Genomic DNA, 22,055 nt, shown 5'->3' with positions numbered 1-22,055 from the left:
TATAATATAATATTAAAATTTTATATCCAAAAATGTAGAATTTAATTTTTGATAAATTCTAAAAAGAGAAAAAAAGGCCATACAAAATATTAAACAAATATAAAAAAAGTTTTTGTTTGAAAAAAAAATATTAAAAGTATTATTGTTCATGTTACTTCTTTTTGTCAATTTAAATTTTTGAGGATGATTTTATTACACTACATAAGCAAAATCAAATTAAAGAGATAATATCAAGATCAGCTAATTAACTTTAATTTATTATAGAACTTAATCTATGCATGGTGGAGAGATATCAATACTTTGAAACTTATAATTATAATGATGATGATTCGGACAGTATACTAAATATTCTTATCCATTGATTCTTCTTCTAAAATCCTTATCTTTGCGCTGATGCTAGGTCTGCGTTGTAATTAATTAATTAATTGAATTAAAAAAAGTTAACAGAAGTTGCAACCAATCTAGTGGATCATAAGAGGAAATGAATGTCACAATCTTAATTATTTAATTAATTAATCACAACAATATATATAAGACAAAACTTTAAATAATTGAATATATATATACTTATAACATTTTGGGCTTCTAATTTGAGTCACACAAACTCATCAATTTAATTTCTCCACTCTTCCATCTTTACTTAATGGTCAATAATTAGTGCAATTTGAAAAAATTATCTTTGTATTCTCATTCTGTATGTAATGATAATAATAATTAAGTACCAAGAGAGTGACATACATACAATCTAATTTTGTGGCTCCAATTTAATTCAAACCAAAAGAGTTTTATAACATTCATACATCAATCAATCAATCTTTATTTTGAGAACAATATATACTTTTGGAACAATGATGGGTGTGTAGCTTCAAACAACTATTGGCCGCTATATTATTTTCCCTTTGAAAAACTTAAAATAATGCAATAACAATAAGGAGATGACTTTAATAAAAACATTAAAAATATATTTTTTTTAAAAATGTTTATATGTGTAATGTTATTATTGGACATTTTTATTAAATTGGTTATAATTTATTTTTTAATAAATCAGAATAAAATCGATTTATTATAGAAACAATAATAAATTCAATTGTCTGTATTATAATTATTAAACCCAATTCGATTCGATTAAATTACACAATCTAAATCGAATATTATTAAATTTTTTTATAAAAAGACAAATATATCTCTAATTTTTTGTTTTACGGACATTTAAATCCCTAAAAATTTAAAAATACAATTAAATTAAAAAAAAAGAAATAGATTTATTGTTATTGTTATAAAAAAATCAGTTTTACTCTAATTTGTTAAGAAATTAAAAAATAACCGTTTATTAATACGTTCAATAATAATACAACACGTAAACGTCTTTATAAAAAGATGTTTTACGCGTCTTTATAAAAATATCCCCTAACAATAATTGTTCAAAGTGAAATAATTACTTTAGAACGATCTTTTTATATATTTTTTATTATCATAAAATTACTTTTAAAAATTTATAAATTTATGAAAAAAGTACATGAATAATTAGTTTTTTATAATTTTTTTAAGTTTATATAAAGTTTTACATAAGTTTATTTTTGAAATAAATTAATAAAAATTAAATTCTAAATCATGTAATTATAGAAGTTTTTATATCATATTATAATTTTTTTTTTAAATGTAAACTGATAAAATACGAGACATAAATAATTAATTTTTAATATTATAAACTTTAGCACGGTGGATTATTATTTAATATATATTATATTTATCCCCTATGCCGGCATTACTCCTTTTTGTTTTTTGTTTTTGTTTTCACAATTATCACTTCTCGAGACTAACAAGAAAACTTTAAAATAATATAAAAAAAATTGTAAAGATAATTATCTCAAAAGATAACGAAATTCTTAATAAAAAAAATTAATTCAACTCTTAAATTTTATTTTTATGAAATTAATTAGATTTTGTGTTAAAAAAATTAATATTATTTTTTTTACAAAACTAATTAATTCCTAAAAAAATTAAGAGTCGAATTAAATATTTTTTTTCAAAATCTTATACTCTTTTTAAAATAATTATCAAGACCGAATAAAGTATTCATTCAAATATATTGTAAAGAATTATCGAACATACCTATTATAATAATAATAATTATTATTATTATTATTGTAAGAAAAAAGAAGGACGGATAGTGGTATAACTATGCGGTTCAATGAGACAAATTAAAAGAAGATGATGAGAAAAGTTTTGAATGTCCGAAGAATAATACTTCCTTACTTAACTCGAAAGTGATGGGATGAGATGAAAATGAGAGGCTACTACTCTCACTCCAAACTTCACTTCAATTCAAACTAATTAATTGTCTTCTAGCTAGGTCCATTTTTTCTTTCTTTTATTTTTTTTTCCTTTAAGCAAAGTGAAGATATGCCTTCAATATTTAACTTAATTCAAGAAAGATAATAAGGATATCCTACACATATAATTAACAAGTGGCAAATATCCTACAATTTGGGGAAAACGACAAAACACAAGTGTCTAGCTATTCTATTATTGATCAATTTTACTAGATAGACAATGATTTTTACAAATAATAAATTTTAAAAATAATTTAATAAAATAAAAAATATTCTATTTTTAAATTATTTTCTAAATTTTAATATTAAAATAATTATCTATATATCTAATAAATTAAATATTTAATATATTTATTGTTCATATTATTTAATATTTTTATTATCATTCTAAATTTTTCTTTCAGAATAAGGAGGTAAAATTATTGGAAGAATTATGCTATTTTCACAATTCAACAATAGTTCAATAACTAATTGAATGTGCTAAAAGTATAATTACGATTAAAAAAAAAGATATATAATATAAAATTTAAGATATGTGAATTTTATTTATTTTTTATTATGCTCAATTAACATTGTTGGACAGCTCTTAAATATAAGCATATAGCATATAACGCAAAATATTAAGGAGTTATGCTATTAGCCTATTACCACCAAAGATGGTGAGTCTCATAGTTCATACAAAATCAAAAGGGACAAAAAAAAAAGCATACATTAAAAAACAAACAAATGTTGAGGGCTACCTAGTAGCTATAACGGGAAATAAGAAATGATTTACAAGTCTAATCTTCATATATGTAAAGGTTCATGCCTCCCATTACAACCCAATGTGGTAAAGATAATAATAGTGTCTCTCTCTCTCTCTATATATATATTCTTTCTAAATTTACTTCTACTAATTATCTCAAAACTAAATTATTTTGAGAATATCTATATTTCTAAGATCATGTAAATAAAATTTTTTATATATAACTTTAAATTATATTAAAGCACATTTTTTTAAGCCCAACTAAAACTGAAAAATTATTCTAGTGCATTGCATGTGGATGAATTGATATACAATTAAATCTCCACCGTTAAAATTGTAAGGAATGTGTCAAACTCACCGGACACAGCTATATATTGATAAGTGCATTTTTAAAATAAGTTGTACAGTTGTTAACAACCGATTTACCACTAAAATGAGAAATTCTTAGACATATGCAACCGTTGATAGAAATTCTATTCTAATTGTGTTTTAATTTATTAATATAAAAATTAATTTAAATAGTGTTATAATTATTAATTAATTATATTGATATTTGGTTTATTTTTTTGGAAAGAACATAACTATTTATAAATTTTATAAAAATTGGGTCTTTAATTTTAATCACACAACAAAAACAAACACATTTAAATTCTATCTGATTTTGTGATTCAAGAATTAAAAGTTTTAAATTAAATTAAAAAAATTTTTTTTGACACTGAAGATACGTAAATTAATGATTTTATAAAATATTTAATATGTGGTATCAGAATAAAATTATATCTACCTTACCATTTTAAAATTTAATTATTGTGTATTATTTTGATTAATTATTTTCAAAGAAAATTAAATACATAGTATAAATTTTAAAATAAGTAAAAAAAACTATTGAAATTAAAGTAAGAAGAGGGAATAATAAATAATACTCCCATAAATTTTCTAGATTTGTGTCGTAATTGTTCTTCGTAATAGTATAATTTTCTGTGATTCCCATAAATTTTCTTATTCTTGAATAAAAAAGAGGATAAAAGAAAAGAGAAAGGGAAGACATTGTAAGAGAGAAGACCGAAAAAACTTATTTTAATTGATCAATTTTGTTTGTTATATAATATTAAATGCTTGCTACTTTCAAGTTGAAGTTGTTAGACTTCAAAATTTAAATTTGTTATAAAAAGTTCAAACTTTGGTAGAAGTGAAATTTGAATTTGGATCTTTTAAATATTGTCAAAAAATTTGTTCACTAGATCATCTTCTTTTTCAATATTATATATGTCACTGCATTTATTTATTTGATGATTATATTTGCATGAAATATAAGTTCTTCCGTTACATATTATATTGTGATTAATATATGATTTATTGAGGAGTAGCCACGGCATCCTTGATAATAGTCATACTTAAAGAAATCACATAAATATTAATATAATTGTTGTGAATTATATAATAAACTTACCCACAAAAATTTATTATGTTATTTATATATAATTAGATTTAAATAGAAAATATTTTTACTTCTTAATTGGCCTATAGGTATTAAGAAGTAGTATTTTATTTTCTAATTTTAATACTTTAGTTAATTTAGTGAATATTATGTGTGTTAAAATCTTTGCCCACAAGTAGATTTTAATGACACTATGATTCATATTTATTTTGATATGATTTGCATTGGTATGTATTATTATATGTTATGGATTTTGATGTACCTATTTAAAGTTGAGTAATGTTAGCATGATTTATTATTTGCAGCGGTAATGATATCTGAAACTGTATCTAAAGTTCATTTGTTAAGTGGTGACAACTATAAAAAATGGAAAGATAAGATTCTCTTTCAATTAGGGTGTGCAGACTTTGATTGTGCTCTTCGTAGGGAAGAGCCTCGAGCACCAACTGATGCTAGTTCTCAAGTCAAGGTAGCATTATACGAACGATGGAAGAAATCCAACCGTTTAAGTATGATATTCATTAAGTCTCGTATCTCAGCTAGAATTCGAAGTTCAATTCCTGATTACGGAAATGTCAAGGATTACATGAAGGCTATTGATGAACAGTTTGAGTCTTCTAGTAAGGCACTTGCAAGTATCCTAATGGCACAATTGTCATCCATGAAGCTTACCGGCGCAAGAGGTGTGCGTGAGCACATCATGAGGTTAAGAGACATTGCAGCACAACTGAAAGCTTTAAAGGTTGAGATCTCTGACTCATTTCTGGTGCATCTTATTCTGAATTTTTTTCCTGCCCAATACAGACCATTTAAGATTTCTTATAACACACATAAGAAAAAATGGTCCATTAATAAATTACTGGTGATGTGTGTGCAAGAGGAAGGAAGGCTAATTCAGAAATTTGGTGAAAGTGCACTATTAGTGACAAATGAGGGTAGTAAAAAGTAAGCTCAAAAGAAGAAAGAAAAGGGTATTGCATCCCATTCTATGAAGAAAAAAGGTGCACGGTGTTTCTTTTGTAAAAAGAAAGGATACATGAAGAAGGAGTGCCCAAAATTTAAAGTTTGGCTTGAAAAGAAAGATACTAACCTTTGTGATATTATTCCTTCAATATACTTTGAATATAATTTTGTTGAAATATGTCATGACAGTTGGTGGATTGATTTTGGTGCTGAAATTCATATTTTAAATACCATGCATGGTTTCATAAGAAAAAGAAAACTGATAAGAAGTGAACTAAGCATCTATGTAGGCAATCGGATGCGTTCACATGTGGAAACTGTTGGAACATTTAGGTTTGTATTAAGTACTGGTTGTATTTTAGATTTAGAAGAAAAATTTTATATTTCAGATTTATCTAAAAATTTGATTTCTTTATCTAAATTTGTAAAACAAGGATTATGATAAATTTTTATGATGATTCTGTTGATATTATTAAAAATTCTAATATTATTGGACATGGTACTTTAATTGGTGATTTATTTAAAGTCTATTTAGTTAATAATTTTTCATCTGATTTTATGGTTATGCATGATAATGATATGAATGAAAAATTCTCCATGTTGTGGCACCGAAGGTTGGGACACATCTCCATTGAGAGAATAAAAAAATTAGTAAGTGATAGGATTTTTGAATTTCTAGATTTTACTAATTTTGATACCTGTGTAGATTGCATTAGGGGGAAGCAAACCAAAAAGTCTCAAAAAGATGCTAAGAGGAGTTCTGACATATTAGAAATAATTCACACTGACATATGTTGTCTTGATATGGCTTTAAATGGTCAGAAATACTTCATCTCCTTTATTGATAATTATTCACGATATATATATCTCTATATGCTTTATAATAAATATGAAGCATTAGACGCTTTTAAAATTTATAAAGCTAAAGTAGAGAAACAATGTGGAAAGCAAATTAAGATCGTGAGATCAGATAGAGGTGGAGAATTCTACGGGAGATATACTAAAAGTGGACAAGCACCTGGTCTATTTGCAAAGTACATTCAAGAGCATGGTATTGTGGCACAATACACCATGTCTAACACACTAGATCAAAATAGTGTAGTCGAAAGAAGAAATAGAACTTTGCTGGATATGGTGAGAAGTATGCTTAGCAACTCCAATCTTCTTTTATCCTTGTGGAGGAAGGCCTTAAGACAGCCGCGTATATATTAAATAGAATTCCAACAAAGGCAATTTCTAAAATGCCATTTGAGCTACGGGAGGGTTGGAAATCTAGTTTGAATCATATACGCATTTGGAGTTATCCTGCTGAAGTTCGGGTTTAAAATCCAAAAGAAAGGAAGTTAGACCTAAGGACGATACGTGCCTATTTTATCAACTATCTAGAAAAGTCTAAGGGTTACAGATTTTATTGTCCCTCCCATTCAAGTAAGATAGTTGAATCTAGAAATGCAAGTTTTTTAGAACATGATGTGAAAAATGGGAGAAATCATCCTCTTAAAATTGTTGAGAATGATATTTTTTGTCAAACCTCTCCATGTATAAGAGTGATTATTCAATACAATGCACATACATATAGGGTCAATGTAGAACAACCTATTACTAATGTTCCACATCATGAAGATAATATTCAAGTAGATCATATGATGGAGGATCAAACTCTTTATAATGAAAATGTTGTTCAAGAACATATTGCTCAAGAGCAACTTTAAGAAGAGGGAGAACCTGTTATGCCATTACCTTTACAAGAGGTTGATGATGCAACATTAAGAAGATCAACAAGAATAAGAAAGCCTGTAATTTATAGTGACTATGTAGTGTATTTTGCTGAGTCTGACTATGATGTTTGTGATGAAAATGACCCAATGACGTTCTCACAAGCAATGGAAAGTCGTAATTCCAATTTATGGATAGATGCTATGAAGGATGAAATGAATTCTACGGCGGATAATCAAGTATGGGATCTTATAGAATTGTCTGATGAGGAAAAAGCCATTGGCTATGAATGGGTCTTTAAGACCAAGAAGAATTTATCATGCAATATTGAGTGCTACAAGGCTCAACTTATTGCCAAAAAATTTATTCAAAGGAAAGGAGTTGACTACAGAAAAACCTTTTTTCTGTTTTAAAAAAAATACTCTTTTCACATCATTATGGCATTGGTAGCACACTTTAACATGGAATTGCATCAAATGAATGTGAAAACAGTCTTCCTTAATAGAGATTTGGAAGAAGAGGTCTATATGAGACAACTCGATAGGTTTATCTTAAGTGCTGGTAAGGAGTTAGTTTGCAAGCGTAAGAGAGCAATGTATGGTCTTAAGCAGGCTTCTCAATAGTGGTATTTGAAGTTTCACAATGTGATTTCTTCATTTGAATTCATTGAAAATATTTCTGATCAATATATATATCACGAAGTTAGTGGGAGCAAGATCATATTTCTCATCTTATATGTAGATGATATTTTGTTTGCAATAAATGATTTAGGGTTGTTACATGAAATGAAACAATTTTTTTCTAGACATTTTGATATGAAAGATATGGGTGATACATCTTATGTCATTGGCATAAAGATTCAAAGATAAACATAAAAGAATTTTAGGTTTATCTCAAAAAGCCTATATTAATAAAGTTCTTGAGAAGTTTAAAATGCAAAATTGTTCATCAAGTATTGCATATATTGTGAAAGGTGACAAATTCTGTTTAGATCAATGTCCAAAAAATGAACTTGAAAAGGAACAAATGTAAAATATTCCTTATGCTTTAGCCGTTAGAAGCCTAATGTATGCTCAGGTCTGTACAAGACCTGACATTACTTTCGCTGTTAACATGTTAGGAAAATATCAAAGTAATCTAGAAATTGTCCATTGGAGAGCTACAAAAAAGGTCTTAAAGTACCTTCAAAGGATTAAGGACTTCATGCTTATATATAGACGAATCGACAATTCGAAAATTGTTGGATACTCAGATTTAGATTTGGCGGGATGTGTTGATTCTAAGAAGTCAACGTCAGGATACATCTTTATGCTTTCTGGTGAAGCAGTATCTTGGAAGAGTGCAAAACAATCACTTAGAGCTACTTCTACCATTGAAGCCGAGTTTATTGCTTGTTTTGAGGCTACACCACAAGGTGTTTGGTTCAAGAATTTTATCCCTGGGTTTAAGATTATGGATTGTATCTCTAAGTCATTAAAAATATATTTTGACAATTCATCTACTGTATTTATGGCTAAGAATAATAGAAGTAGTAGTCGAAGTAAGCACATCGATATTAAGTAGTTAGCCATTAAAGACCGAGTTAGGTCTAATGAGATACAGATAGAGCATATTAGTAATAAACAGATGCTAGCTGATCCTTAGACAAAAAGCATGCCACCAGGATTGTTTAAGGATCATGTTACTAGTATGGGTTTATGTTCTGTAACGTCACTTATATGACTTATGTTATATTATATGACATATTTAGATATGAAATTCTTATTATTGTTTGTTTCTCATTTAGTTAGTATATATGTGCATACATAATTGAGAATGACAAATAAAATTCAGTAAAAGACCTAGAATAAGCATTGGACTTATTCCTACATAAATACCATATAAAGAGTTTATTCAATTAGGAGATGTTATATTGTAATACATAGAAGGTAATACTCGATTAATAAGAACTTACTACTATGATTTGTATAATTTAATTTGTCTTAATTATTTAAGCATAGTATATAATTACAGACTATACGTAATAAATGTTAGATTAAGTGAAAGAATGTTAGAATTTTTATTTTAATTGTGGTCCAATTTGTTAATATAGAAATTAATTTAGATAGTGATATAATTATTAATTAACAATATTGACAGTTAGTTTATTATTTGATAAAAAGAATACGACTATTAATAAATTTTATAAAATTTAAATTTCCAATTTTAATCACATAATAAAAGTAAATATATTTTGATTTTATCTGATTTTATGATTAAAAATTAAAAATTTTAAATTAAATCAAAAGATTTATTAACAATAACTAGAGGTACGTAAATTACTAATTTTATAGGGTATCTAACAACCGTCACTAAGCTTTCGTGAAAGAATATCCAATTATTATATAATATAATCTTCATATGGAATTGAAGTTCGTAGATATGCCATCTAGAGATTTATTTATATATTTTACTATTTCTCACAAAATATTAATATATAAAAAGCAACTCTTAGACTACGTAAGAGGTCGGCTACAAGATTATCAATTCATATTATTTACACCTTGCTTTTTAACATAAGTTTATGCCCTCTCAAATAATCATGCAAATTTTATAAAAAAAATTAACACTAAAACATTAAATTATATATATGTTTCTATCTAAACAATTATACAACATTTACTTACTAATAATCTTTGATTCTACTTTATGTATATGTTGTTACCTTATTAATTTTTAATTTAAATTTACTATTTTAAAATTATATAATCGCACAAATCTAGTTAAATAATTATATAAAACTTTATTTTTTGCTATACTAACTATATATTAAAATCATTTATGATATATTATTTATGTATTAGCACATGTATTATTTCATTTATTTTTAATATATATTTTATATTAATAATTAATTTTAATATATAAATAATATTTTTAAAATTTATTATAAAATCATTACATCAAAATTAAGCTCGTATCATGAATACTTATTGAAAAATCCAAGTAATTTGGACCTAGCTCATGCACAAGTCCTAGGGACGAAAAAATAATTGTTGTGTTCTTATGGTGATGCCAAAAGCCACTCAGAATCCTTCTTCAATCTCTATATAATGATTTCTCTTTCAGCCTCTCCAGCCATTTCCAAGTTGAATATTTCCTTACTTAAAAAAATTAATTAATCATGGCCATGTTGCCATTATTGTTGCTTATGTTGTGTGTTTCTCTTAACCTCATCATTGAACATAACAATGGGGTTCACTCTTTGGAAGAGAGGATGATGCTCCACCACGTTCAAAGGTTCCGGCGGCAGCCGCACTCGCAGCAACAGGGTAGTATTCAGGCATGCATCCTTCCCGACTCAAGTGAGTTCATTAATATAAGAGAAAAAAGATAAATAGATTCCTAATAAAAAAATTTGCATTATCCATCTTTAAATTTTTCTAAAATTTTTTTTATGTGTCATATAATTGTCTCATCAGCTTGGAGTCTCCTAACAATGTTCAATCAAACCTACATGCATGTCATTTTGCTTTTAGAATCTTAAAATGTCACTTTTTTTTTTCCTTTGAGAAGATTAGAGGCTATGTAAACTATAGTAGTGTGTTTCCTTAACTTAATTATTATTACCTAATATTACACATACTCAACCAATTTATTATGCGTATTCTAATTAACTTCCTAAAAGGTTCATGTCATTTAGTCATCAATATTTATGTAATTTCATCGATGAGTTTAAATTTTTAGAATATATTAAACAATTTTACGCTATTAAAATTTTTATGATTGAATAATGTAGATTTTAATTTTATTTTTTAAAACACAGTACAATACATAAAAAAATATAAAATCTATGCTTCAAAATAAAAGAAAGTTTTGTATATAAAAAACATATTAGATATAACTATTTAAGTATTTTTATTTATTTATTTAAAGTTTTGGAATAAACAATTTAATGATGCATACTATTATGATCTATAAAATATAAAAATGTCAAATAATTTAGATATTATGAAAGCCAATGTATACTTCTGTATGTGAGTATTGTTCTATATTTAATTCTTTTAAACAGTGGATAACAGAGATAATATTCAATTTGGTTCTTGAACTTGTATGCAAACTTCAATTTAGTTTTTAAAATTTTAGTTGTCTTTATTTAGCCCAAAATTTTGTAAACATAATTCATGTTAGTCTTTGAAATAATTTTTAACATACAAACGTTAATAGAACACTGTCGTGAATAGCCGGATCTCACACTAAACCTTGTAAAATGATGTCGTTTTAGTTTTGGTACTCAAATAACCCAAAAACAACATCATAAATGATGTTTATTAAAATTTTACCTAACAAAATAAGTGGGAAAAGTATAAGGAACCAAAAGCTTATCAGCCAAAAACTATATTAATTTATATTAATAATTAATTAATTTTAAATTTTTTAAATTCAAAATTTAAAAAAATTTAAATTGATTAAGTAAACCTAATTAAAACCTATAAAAACCTTCATCTTTTTTCTCACATTAATCTATCCACTTCTAACAATCACAAATTCGAAAAATATATAAAAGAACATCCATTTAATATGAAAAAGAAACATTCTAATATTTAGTAGAAGAAATATCCATATATATTAACTCGTAAAAATTTTGAATTCATCCAAAGGTATTTGGCTGGGTTTTAGCTGATATGCTTTTGGTTCCCTAGCTTTACTCAAATAAGTGATACGATGCCGTTTTTTAACTATTTAAATGCCAAAACCAAAACTGCATCATTTTACAAGTTTTAAAGTGATATTTGATAGTCTATAACTGCGCTCCGTTAACTTTTTATACTAAAAATTGTCTCAAAGACTAATATAAGACACGTTTATAAATTTTGGAGACTAAATAGAGATAATTAAAATCTCAAGAACTAAATTAAGACTCACATATAAGTTCAGAAACCAAATTGAATATTAACTCAAAAATAATATGTATAATTTATAATAAAAAATATTATTTATTTATTAAAATTAGTTATTATATATTTGTATAAACAAAGTATATACGTAATTTAATTTATTTTTAATATATATTTTATATTTTAATATCTATTTTATTCGATTAATTAATTTTAATGTATATCGAATATGATTGTATTTACAGTAATTTTAATCTAAATTCTTTTGATCAGGACGGAAAAACGGGGCGATCATATTAGAAATGAAGGAGCAAGAAGAGTGTCCACCATCACTAGAAGAAATGAAAATTGATTATTGGAAAAAAAGGATGATGCTTGATGATCTTCGTGTTCGTTCCATGCAAAACATGTTTCAAAGAATGACGTCATTGTCTAGTAGTAACCAAAACTGGTTATTAGAAGCATCAATAAAATCCCAAATTCCATTGAATCTTGGTCAAAACTTTGACATATTAAACTATGTAGTGACTTTAGAATTAGGTAACCAAAAAAGAACAATGATAGTTGACACCGGAAGTGACCTATCATGGGTCCAATGTGAACCATGCAAATCATGTTACAATCAAAAGGAATCTTTGTTCAAACCATCTACCTCTCCTTCATACCAATCAGTTCCTTGCAATTCAAAACCATGTCAATCTCTACAATTTGCAAACCAAAGAATGTGTAAAAGTGCCACAACATGTGACTATGTTGTTAACTATGGTGATGGTTCCATTAGCATTGGTGAACTAGGTAGTGAAAATCTTACCCTAGGAGACATGTCATTGAACAATATTGTGTTTGGTTGTGGTAGGGAAAATAAGGGCATGTTTGGTTATACATCTGGTGTTTTAGGGTTAGGAAGAGGTGCTTTATCATTGGTGTCTCAAGGTAGTGATAATTTTGGAGGAGTGTTCTCTTATTGTTTGCCATCACCAATGGCTGGAGAAACTTCTGGATCTTTGGTTTTTGGGGATGAGTCTTCAGCTTTCAAGAATCTCACTCCCATTGCTTACACCAATATGCTTCAAAACCCTCTCTTACCAAATCATTACATGCTCAATCTCATTTCCATGGAGGTTAGTTGGCACCTCTTTTATGCATCAATACTTCAATAAATCAGAAATGTTAGTGTCCTTTAACTTTCAGTTTTTAATAAGTCACTTTTAAGTACTAGTTGTTTAAAAAATTAAAAAATTATTTGTTTTTTATTTTTCTCTTTCTTAAAAATTGAATAAAAAATAATTTTTAAAAGATATCTAGTTACACCGTCTATAAATATATATATATAAAGAGCCAACTTTTTTTTCATAACTTTTTTGTTTCATCTACCCTTATTAAAATTTGACTTTAATTTCATCATATGCATATTCTAAGTTTTTCTCATGACTTTTTTACAAAATTATCAGAAGTTGGATATTATTCTATTTTATTTTGATTTTTTAATTTTAAATGTTATTTTGATATGTGATTTAAGATATTCATTTGAATGTTATTATGAATTGAAAATAAAATTTTTAAAAAATTAGCTGATATTAATTAGTTAATATTTGGTTAGATTCTATTACAAATATTTTCTTAAAATTTATCTTTTATTAATAAATTATAATATCATTTACTATATCAGCATCAAAGTTATAAAAAAAAAAACTTAGGAGATCTATAATATATATTGAATCAATATAAGAATAATGCATATCCTTAATTGATCTAAGTTTTATAAAATGGTTGTATATGCATATGATCATATCTAATACTTGTACCCATATTATTGCATTGGTGCAATGATATAATATATATATATATATATATATATATATATATATATATATATATATATATATATTTATATAGGTTGGTGAAGTAGGTTTTCGCATTGTTGATGGACGCCAAGTTATAATTGATTCAGGAACAGTGATTACAAGGTTGCCTCCATCAATTTACAACGCATTGAAGGGAGGATTCTTGAGACAATTTCAAGGTTACCCTCAAGTTCCTGGGGTTGCAATTCTTGACACATGTTTTGATCTAACCGGGATTCAACAAGTGAAAGTGCCTATCATAAAAATGTACTTTGAGGGTGATAATCATGCTAAGCTTAACGTGGATCCATCTGGAACATTGATCATGATTGATGAGGGTGATGGTGCTTCAAAATCAAAAGTTTGTCTCCCATTTGCAAGCCTTTCTTATGAACATGAAGTTCCCATAATTGGAAATCTTCAGCAGAGGAATAATAGGGTCATATATGATTCCAAACTATCTAGGGTGGGTTTTGCAAAAGAAGAATGCACTTTCTCTGGCCTCGTATCTTAGCTTACTCATAAAAATTCAGGTGCAGTTAACTTCATCTGAAGTTGATAACTGACAGTTGTTAGATGATAATTTAGTTAAATCTGTCAATTAATTTAACGATTCTTAGCTATCAACTTCGTATAAAGTTATATGCACTTGTGTATCCACCTTAATTTTATGTTATAAGGAAAAGATGTGACAATATTAAGTGTGTTAATTTTATTTTGTGCATTAATTTGATATTATTGGATTATATTTCAGATATTTTTAAGATGTGAAAGAAATAATATATGTCAAGTTAATTTACAAAAACCAAAATGAGTATAAATAATATTATTTTACTAAAATTATCATGATTGATCTTCAAAGGAGAACTGTGCTGGCAAATCTTGTGCCTTTCATTCGTGCTTTGATCTCTAATTTTTGCTTTTGTGTCATGTATTGTTTAGGAATAAAGCAATGAAAGCTTGATTATTTCGTAGTCTTGACATTAAACAGAACCGTTTTTTGGAATATTTAAAATAATTTTAGAGTAATAGTAAAAATTATATACTAGTAGATATTGAATAATATTTAGTTCATTCATCGAAAACGCAAGGTACTTCGTTGCAATTCAGCCCTATCTTATTGTTGTCCTTTACCTATTTTGTTTAGATTTTATTGTGGTAGCTTATTGTGTTGTCCTTTCTTTCCCCATAATATTGTTCCTTGTGTTAAGTGTTTCTCTTAACCTTATTGTTATTGCAGATAATAAGAAGAGCTAATAATAAGAAGCCAAGGCCTGCACCTTCCTGGATCAAGTGACTTAATTAATGAGCACTAAAAAACAAAAAACAAAAAACAAAGTTCTATATTATTAAGTGGCTTTGACAAATTAAAGTATGGATCGTTTGGCTATTACATATTTTTGGTTATGTTATAAGATTGTCCCAATATAATAACTACAGAGAATTTTAGATATATAAAATAGATTGTAGATATAGAAGTAAAGGCAAAATGTCTCTATTTCAAGATTTTTTTTCTGTCAATTCAAAATGTGTGATGGTAGCAACAGGGCCAAGCAATTTAAGATTGCTTCTTGTTAGTTGTGAGAACTCGTTCTAGAAGAATGTCCCATAAACCCATCTAAAAGTACACTGAAACTTAAACAAGAACATGAAGTTTATGCTTAACATTTTGAATGGCTTTTATAACAGACTTCGTTTAATTCAACAATGATAAAAACATTTTTTCAAGTACACAAGGAAAATGGTGATCATGCACAGCCTACATGAGTAATACAGAGTGATAAAGGTTCAGTAGAGTTTCTACTTAGCTGGTCATATCACCAAGATGATGATGACAAACTTTTACTTAACACCAAACAACATCAATCTCACATGTGCTTAAATTCCATGCCAGGAGTTAACTTTCATTTACTTCCATATATCACTATCATTGACATACAACATCTGCACAAAAGCATTGGACAGTATCTGCTGTTAAAACTGAGACTTGTCAAGACTGTCAAAGTAAGGATGATCAAGTGCTGCCTTGGCAGAGATTCTCTCAGCGGGATTATACTTGAGCATTTTCTGCACGACGAAATATCTAGTATAGTCAGTCCTAAGTTTGTACAGAAGATAAGTAAACGTATTATTATAGCCAAATTGAAGGTAACATGAATTCTAGTTATTTCAAATGCTACAATAGATAATACTTCCCAAGCAACACCTTGTGAGCTACTTCAGATAACTTAAAAAACTTTAGATATATTACTATGCAGAGCACTGTTTAACAAATGCTATTCAAGTCCAGTCCAGACCAGTTCAACCTTTGAACTAATATTAGAACTGCGAGTTTCTACCGCTATTAGAATGTAAAGTGAGAAAGTGCGAAACTAATCATCTTGCACCCTTGCATCAATAACTTCATTGTGTTTAGGCCCTAACATTGTTGCTTTACAGTTATCTGTCCTCACTTTAGAGGATCCTACTCTTAGGAACTCATTAGAATAATGCTTTTATAGAGGAACACTAACCGTGAGAAGGTCCACTCCATCAGGTCCCAAAGTTGGCACAGTCCTCGCCAAGTTCTGAGGTTCCCACTTTGGGTAGGTATGCCAATCACGAAGCGAAGTAACTCCTGGCCATTGCTCCTCAGTTGGAGTTCCCAAAATCCTGGAAAGATCAAATTCAAAAAAAGTAGTTAGTATGAGAGTGAAAAGGCAGCAGAAAAATTTTCCTTTTTCCAAAAAGCTATCATTCTTTCCACATAGCAAGCAAGATATGGATGAAATTGGCCACATGCTTTTACTAGGAATGAAAGTTATGAATCAGTAGAATGATTATTGCAAAGTGATAGTCATACTTGAATATGTTAAGAAGCTGTTGGAACTCAGAATCCCCTGGAAACAGAGCTTGCCTTCTCACCATTTCAGCTGCAAAACCAAATTCAGTTGGGCCAAATCAAGTAGTATGAAAAATTAATTAAGTTTATAATAACTGCAAGATTAAACATGATGTTTGAGAGTTGCAAAATCAATTGCAAAAGCAAAAAATAAGTGCATTATACAACTATATACTAACCAAAGATGCACCCAACAGACCACATATCAACCCCAGTGGAGTAATGGGTGGTTCCAAGCAAGACCTCAGGAGCTCTATACCAAAGGGTAACAATCTCATGAGTGTAACTCTTGAGAGGGACAGTGAAGGCTCGTCCAAGTCCAAGATCAGCAATCTTGAGAATCCCTTTTTTCTGGTCGAGGAGGAGGTTCTGAGGCTTGAGGTCACGGTGAAGGACACCATGACTATGGCAATGTGCAACACCCTTACATAGCTGGAAAAGGAAACTCTGGATTAGGGCAGCAGGGAGTGGCCTTGGATTCGAGCCCTTGCGGTGCGAATCAATAAACTTCTTGAGGTCAGTGTCAAGGTACTCAAAGACAAGGTAGAGTAGGGGCTTGGTGGTGGCCGAGGCCGGGGCCGATTTAGGGACCTTGTCGACATGCTCCACGGATAAAAGGCGGACAATGTAGATAGACTGAGACAGCATTTGAAGGAGGGAGACCTCCCTAAGGGCGGTCGGAGGGACACCTTCCTCATCCATCTCCAACCGTGTCTTCTTCAATGCAACAATTTGTCCAGTGGCCTTCTCTTTCGCCTTGTAGACTTTGCCATATGTTCCTTCCCCAACCTTCTCCAACTTCTCGTACTTGTCCATTCAGAATCTCAATTAATCAATTCCCTTCTCCTACACGAAACATCACACATAAAAAATAATTCCAATTTCAAATTAAATAGTTTTGAACAAGAACAAGATATGTGTATAAAGCAAGAACAAGAACAAGAACATCAACCACCACTGCAGTAGAAAGATTTTGAGGAATTGTGCATATGATAATTACCTAATAACGAAACACGATAATAGAACTCCACAAATATGATGATATGAATATGAATAAGAATGAGAATGAGAATGAAAATGAAGCACAATAGGAAACACAGTATCTACTATTCGTATTCAGATAGATCCATAGGCGGTTAGAACCTACTTGGGAGAGCGAAAGAAGAACAACGGCTACTTGGTGCTGATGACTGATGGGTAGATCTGACTCTCTGAGTGCCGCGCCCCCTTTTTAATTTTCAAAATTCTGAACCACTTTCTACGCAAATTAAATTAATTGATTGGGTCTCTAATTTGGACTTCTGGTTTGGGCCTTTGAGTCCATTTCAGTTTGGGCTTACCCATTTCAAGCTTCTTGTTCTTGACTAACCTGGGAACTGTTCAGCAGCGAGATGGACCTCAATCTCAGTACAGGAATCGAAGCACGGAAATCTCAGCTATCATCGCGACGGCCAGAGAAGAGAGCCATGGATCGGGTTGGGCATAGTAGGTTTCAAATTCGGATTGGGTTGGATATTGGGCTTCTGTTTTGGGTCTGGGCTAGGTTGGTGGCCCGGGTCCCTGACCAAAAAACATGTGCTCCAGTTTGAGAAGCTAAAAGCAATTGACATTATGACCAATGAGGTGCGGCCAAAAACAATTGAGTATGCTTATAGATTATTGACCTAGAATTACATGCATGTGGTAGCTAGCTAGATATACTTAACCTTGTTCAACTAATAATCTTAAGTAGGGACATGACAAATTATTTGAGGAGTTTCAATTAATAAAACTATATTATATATCAAAGTTTGTTTAACAAACTTAACATATAGTTTGAATTATAGAAAGGTATCTATTTGATGATAGGGTTAGGGTAAGTTTGGATAGATCCATAAGTAAATTTTTTTTTTTAACTTATGAAAAGTTATAGTATTAATATTTAGTGCAATTTTTAAAATCAAATTATAACTTTTTAAAAGGTTATTTAAGTGCTTATGAAGAAGTTTAAAAAAATCATCTCTTATAATAATTTTTTTATTATTTTTTTTAAATAAATACTTTTAGAATTAAAAATCAAACACAAAATAACTTAATTATAAACTATTTTTAATATAAAAATTTATTATTTAAGTTCTTTTTTTTTAAAAAAAAACATAATTATGCTATTTACTCAAATCGAATCTTAATAAAATTAAAAGAAAATATGAATATATAAATAGGAATATCACTAGCCTCACCCTTTGTCATAGACTCATAGGCTCATAGCCACGCTTAAACATGCTTAACTTTGCCAAATAACTTGCTTTGATTTGTAAAGAATATATTATTAGCTTTTATTTAGAAGCTAATAACATACCAAAAATCATATGGAAAACCAACAAAAGATGCACGCATTGGCCTATGGACTCTTTATTCTTGCGGCACAAAAGCTTAGATCTACATTTTTTTTTCTTTGTAGCAATAAGGTTTAAATATAAGATTAGAGTAAAAGAAAAAAAAGTTTGTAACAATACAGAGAAATAATTATTCTTCTGATTAATCATTTTAATTATCTTACCAGCTTTTAGGGAAGAAAAAAAAGAAAACATATGTAAAATAAGATAGTAAATGTAATGTATTCACATTTTTATAAATTATAATCAAGGTTCTAAAAATCAGACCGATCATTGAATTACTCTAATTATTGGTTTATTAATTTATTGGTTCAACCAATTCAACCGTAATTCAACCGAAAAAACCGTTTAATAATAAACACCAGATTCTATAAAAATTCAACGAATAGAGCAACTGGTTCTAAACACTCTTCTACTGCATTTTTTACTTCAAAAGAGGATCATAAACTAGTTCTATGAATAAACAAACTACAATGATATCTAGTGCCAAAAATAGACCAATGATGAAATAATAAAGGGTTTCTCTCTTCAATGATGAAATAATAAAGAATTTTCTACAAAATGAAAATTGAACACAACAGTGCAACACACAGCGTTAAAACAAAAACAAAAAACAACACTCAAAAATCATCACCTCTTCCAAACACAGCCTTAAAACAAAACAGAACAACATTCAGAGTTTGAACATTAATCACAAAAGATAGAGTTCTGAAACAAAAATAGCATAACAACATTCCGAGTTTGAACATTGATCACAAAATTTATTTCTGAAACAAAACAAACAATTAACAAAACAATGAAAACAGAATTTTTTTTCCTTCGGAAGAAGAAAACAATGAAAACATGAAGCATAGAATAAATCAATGATCACCAATATCCAGCAATAATCTCAAAGACAACCATAAATACACAACAACAATTTAGCAAATAAACAAGAACAAGACCTAAATAGAAAATCCAACAAATTAAATGGCAGCAACCTAACAATTTAGCAAGCCCAACAATTTAGCAAATTATCAACTTAACAAGTTCAAGAACAGAAAATCACAGCAAAAACAAAAAAAATTAAAAGTAACGGAAGAACAACAGAACAACAACACAAGAACAATTAGCAAATTAACAGAAAAACACTAATGCAGTGGAAACATCATGGTAATATGTTTTCTGCAAAGATGCTATTTGTCCAGCTAAAATTTCCTCATTAATGAGATCCAATTATTGTAATTTCACATGCAATCAACTTACTAAGTTTCTAAAAGCTAGAAATTATAAAACCAACCAGAAATATGGTTAAAGCATTTCATCAAACATGTTGAGTGCGGTAAAATTAAAATGAAATAAGAGAATTCAAAGTTTAAGATCAATGTGATAGGGAAGAGAACATAACTATTTTAACTTTAATTCAGTCTATGAAAAAATCTAAACCACTACCAAATCAAATAGTTACTTATTGTAACAGAAATAAGAAGTTGCAGAGTTTGAAGCAGAGTATTGGTGCTGTGTGAGTGTATTGTCTGGTGGCGGGCTTAGGGAACTCACGGCGGCGACAAAAGAGAGCAGTTCGACGGCTAGGTGGAGCGTGCGGGTTGGTCGCAGAGTTTGAAGCAGAGAAACGTGGCTTCCAGACTTACGCAAATGCGAACTCGAACGGTGAACGCCGAAGAAGCGAACGAAGACGACAGCTGAACCAAGAAGCGAACGTGAACGGCAAACAAAAGGCGACGGAAGCGCGGCTGAGCAGACAAAGACGACGGACGCTGAGCTCGAGGAAGCAGCCGCGATCGGTGACAGCGAACAGGGGTTGATGACTTGGAGCAAGAAGGAAGCTAGACAGACGGACGGATGGCGAACTTCGAGTACGACGGACGGCGGCAGTATGCCACTCCTTGCGGCGGTGGTGTAGGCTTACAGTGCTAGGGTTTTTTGGCTGGGTTTGTGTGATTTCTTTCTGAACGAACGAAAGAAAGGGAGGAAGGGAGAAAGAAACGAAGGAGCGTCCGTTTTTGTGTAAACCGGCCGTGTTTCGGTTCGATCCGACCGTCCGGTTCTATGCCGGTTTAATAGTTTTTTTTTATCGATTTTCTGATCAGCAGTTTTATATGTCTGACCGGATTATTCAAAACCATGATTTTAATACACTAAAAATATAAAATATTTTACGTAATCATTTAATCATATTTATTCTTGGAGGGTACTTCGATAAAGGCACTAAAAATATCTTTTTTTTAAGACGTTTACATGTGTCATGATATTATTGGACATCTTTATTAAATCAGTTAATAATTTATTTTTTAATAAACTAGAATAAAATTGGTTTATTATAGCAACAATAATAAATCTAATTGTCCGCATTATAATTATTAGATCCAATTTTATTCGATCGACTTACACAATTTAAACCGAATCATGTTTAAATTTTTTGATAAAAAGACAAATATATCCCTGATTTTGTTTTAAAAAAAAACATAATCTAGTGGGTTATGTAAATTGGTCGGTTCGATCGACTTTGATAACAATTAAATTTATTGTTATTGTTATAAAAAAATCGATTTTATTATAATTTGTTAAGAAATAAACTGGTTCATTGATACGTCCAATAATAATACAACATATAAGTATCTTTACAAAAAAAATGTTTTATGCGTTTTTATGAAAGTATCCTCCTTTAATTTTTTAAATAATCATTTAAGTAGTCAATATAAAAAATAATTATTTTCATTAATATTTATACGTATAAAATTATTTTATATTGATAATATATTAAAATCAAATTTTAATTTTAAAAATATGCAAATATACCATAATTCAAATAAATTTAATACAAATAAGAAAAGAACAAATGAGTAAAGGTATAAAACTAACACAAAATAAATGACATAAGCA

At 28.8% G+C, this 22,055-nt stretch overlaps 2 protein-coding genes across 3 annotated transcripts; one reads left to right on the top strand and one right to left on the bottom strand.

Moving 5' to 3' along the window:
* The first annotated feature begins 10,274 nt into the window (after nt 1–10,274).
* On the top strand, nt 10,275–14,626 carry LOC112709710 (aspartyl protease family protein At5g10770). Its single transcript, XM_025761614.2, has 3 exons — nt 10,275–10,539; nt 12,346–13,193; nt 13,969–14,626. Exons 1-3 carry the CDS (start codon nt 10,359–10,361, stop codon nt 14,428–14,430), a joined length of 1,491 nt encoding a protein of 496 aa, XP_025617399.1. The 5' UTR covers nt 10,275–10,358; the 3' UTR covers nt 14,431–14,626.
* A 944-nt stretch (nt 14,627–15,570) lies between these two features.
* LOC112709708 (cell division control protein 2 homolog C) lies at nt 15,571–21,147 on the bottom strand. 2 transcript variants are annotated; one of them, XM_025761611.3, is made up of 6 exons: nt 20,712–21,147; nt 17,945–18,357; nt 16,977–17,643; nt 16,759–16,828; nt 16,430–16,568; nt 15,571–15,983 (listed from the first exon to the last, which is right to left on the bottom strand). In XM_025761611.3, exons 3-6 carry the CDS (start codon nt 17,611–17,613, stop codon nt 15,891–15,893), a joined length of 939 nt encoding a protein of 312 aa, XP_025617396.1. In that variant the 5' UTR covers nt 17,614–17,643; nt 17,945–18,357; nt 20,712–21,147; the 3' UTR covers nt 15,571–15,890. The 2 variants fall into 2 exon arrangements, with proteins under 2 accessions (XP_025617396.1, XP_025617397.1); XM_025761612.3 differs by lacking the exon at nt 20,712–21,147 and having other exon boundaries at nt 17,798–17,954.
* Nucleotides 21,148–22,055: the final 908 nt, after the last annotated feature.

Source organism: Arachis hypogaea, chromosome 9 (genome assembly GCF_003086295.3).
Source record: "Arachis hypogaea cultivar Tifrunner chromosome 9, arahy.Tifrunner.gnm2.J5K5, whole genome shotgun sequence".
In the NCBI taxonomy this organism is placed as follows: Eukaryota; Viridiplantae; Streptophyta; class Magnoliopsida; order Fabales; family Fabaceae; genus Arachis; species Arachis hypogaea.
The sequence above is the reverse complement of the archived record's forward strand: the minus strand, read 5'-3'. Positions and strand labels throughout refer to the sequence as shown.

Bases quoted from the DNA above. Each gene is read 5' to 3' on its own strand.
- LOC112709710 (XM_025761614.2), top strand. From the start codon at position 10,359: ATGGCCATGTTGCCATTATTGTTGCTTATGTTGTGTGTTTCTCTTAAC. The intron at 10,540-12,345 runs GTGAGTTCATTA...TCTTTTGATCAG, and splicing joins ATGCATCCTTCCCGACTCAA to GACGGAAAAACGGGGCGATC. The intron at 13,194-13,968 runs GTTAGTTGGCAC...ATATTTATATAG, and splicing joins TCAATCTCATTTCCATGGAG to GTTGGTGAAGTAGGTTTTCG.
- LOC112709708 (XM_025761611.3), bottom strand. From the start codon at position 17,613: ATGGACAAGTACGAGAAGTTGGAGAAGGTTGGGGAAGGAACATATGGC. The intron at 16,569-16,758 runs GTATGACTATCA...TGATCTTTCCAG, and splicing joins CAGCTTCTTAACATATTCAA to GATTTTGGGAACTCCAACTG. The intron at 15,984-16,429 runs GTTAGTGTTCCT...TTCGTCGTGCAG, and splicing joins ATGGAGTGGACCTTCTCACG to AAAATGCTCAAGTATAATCC.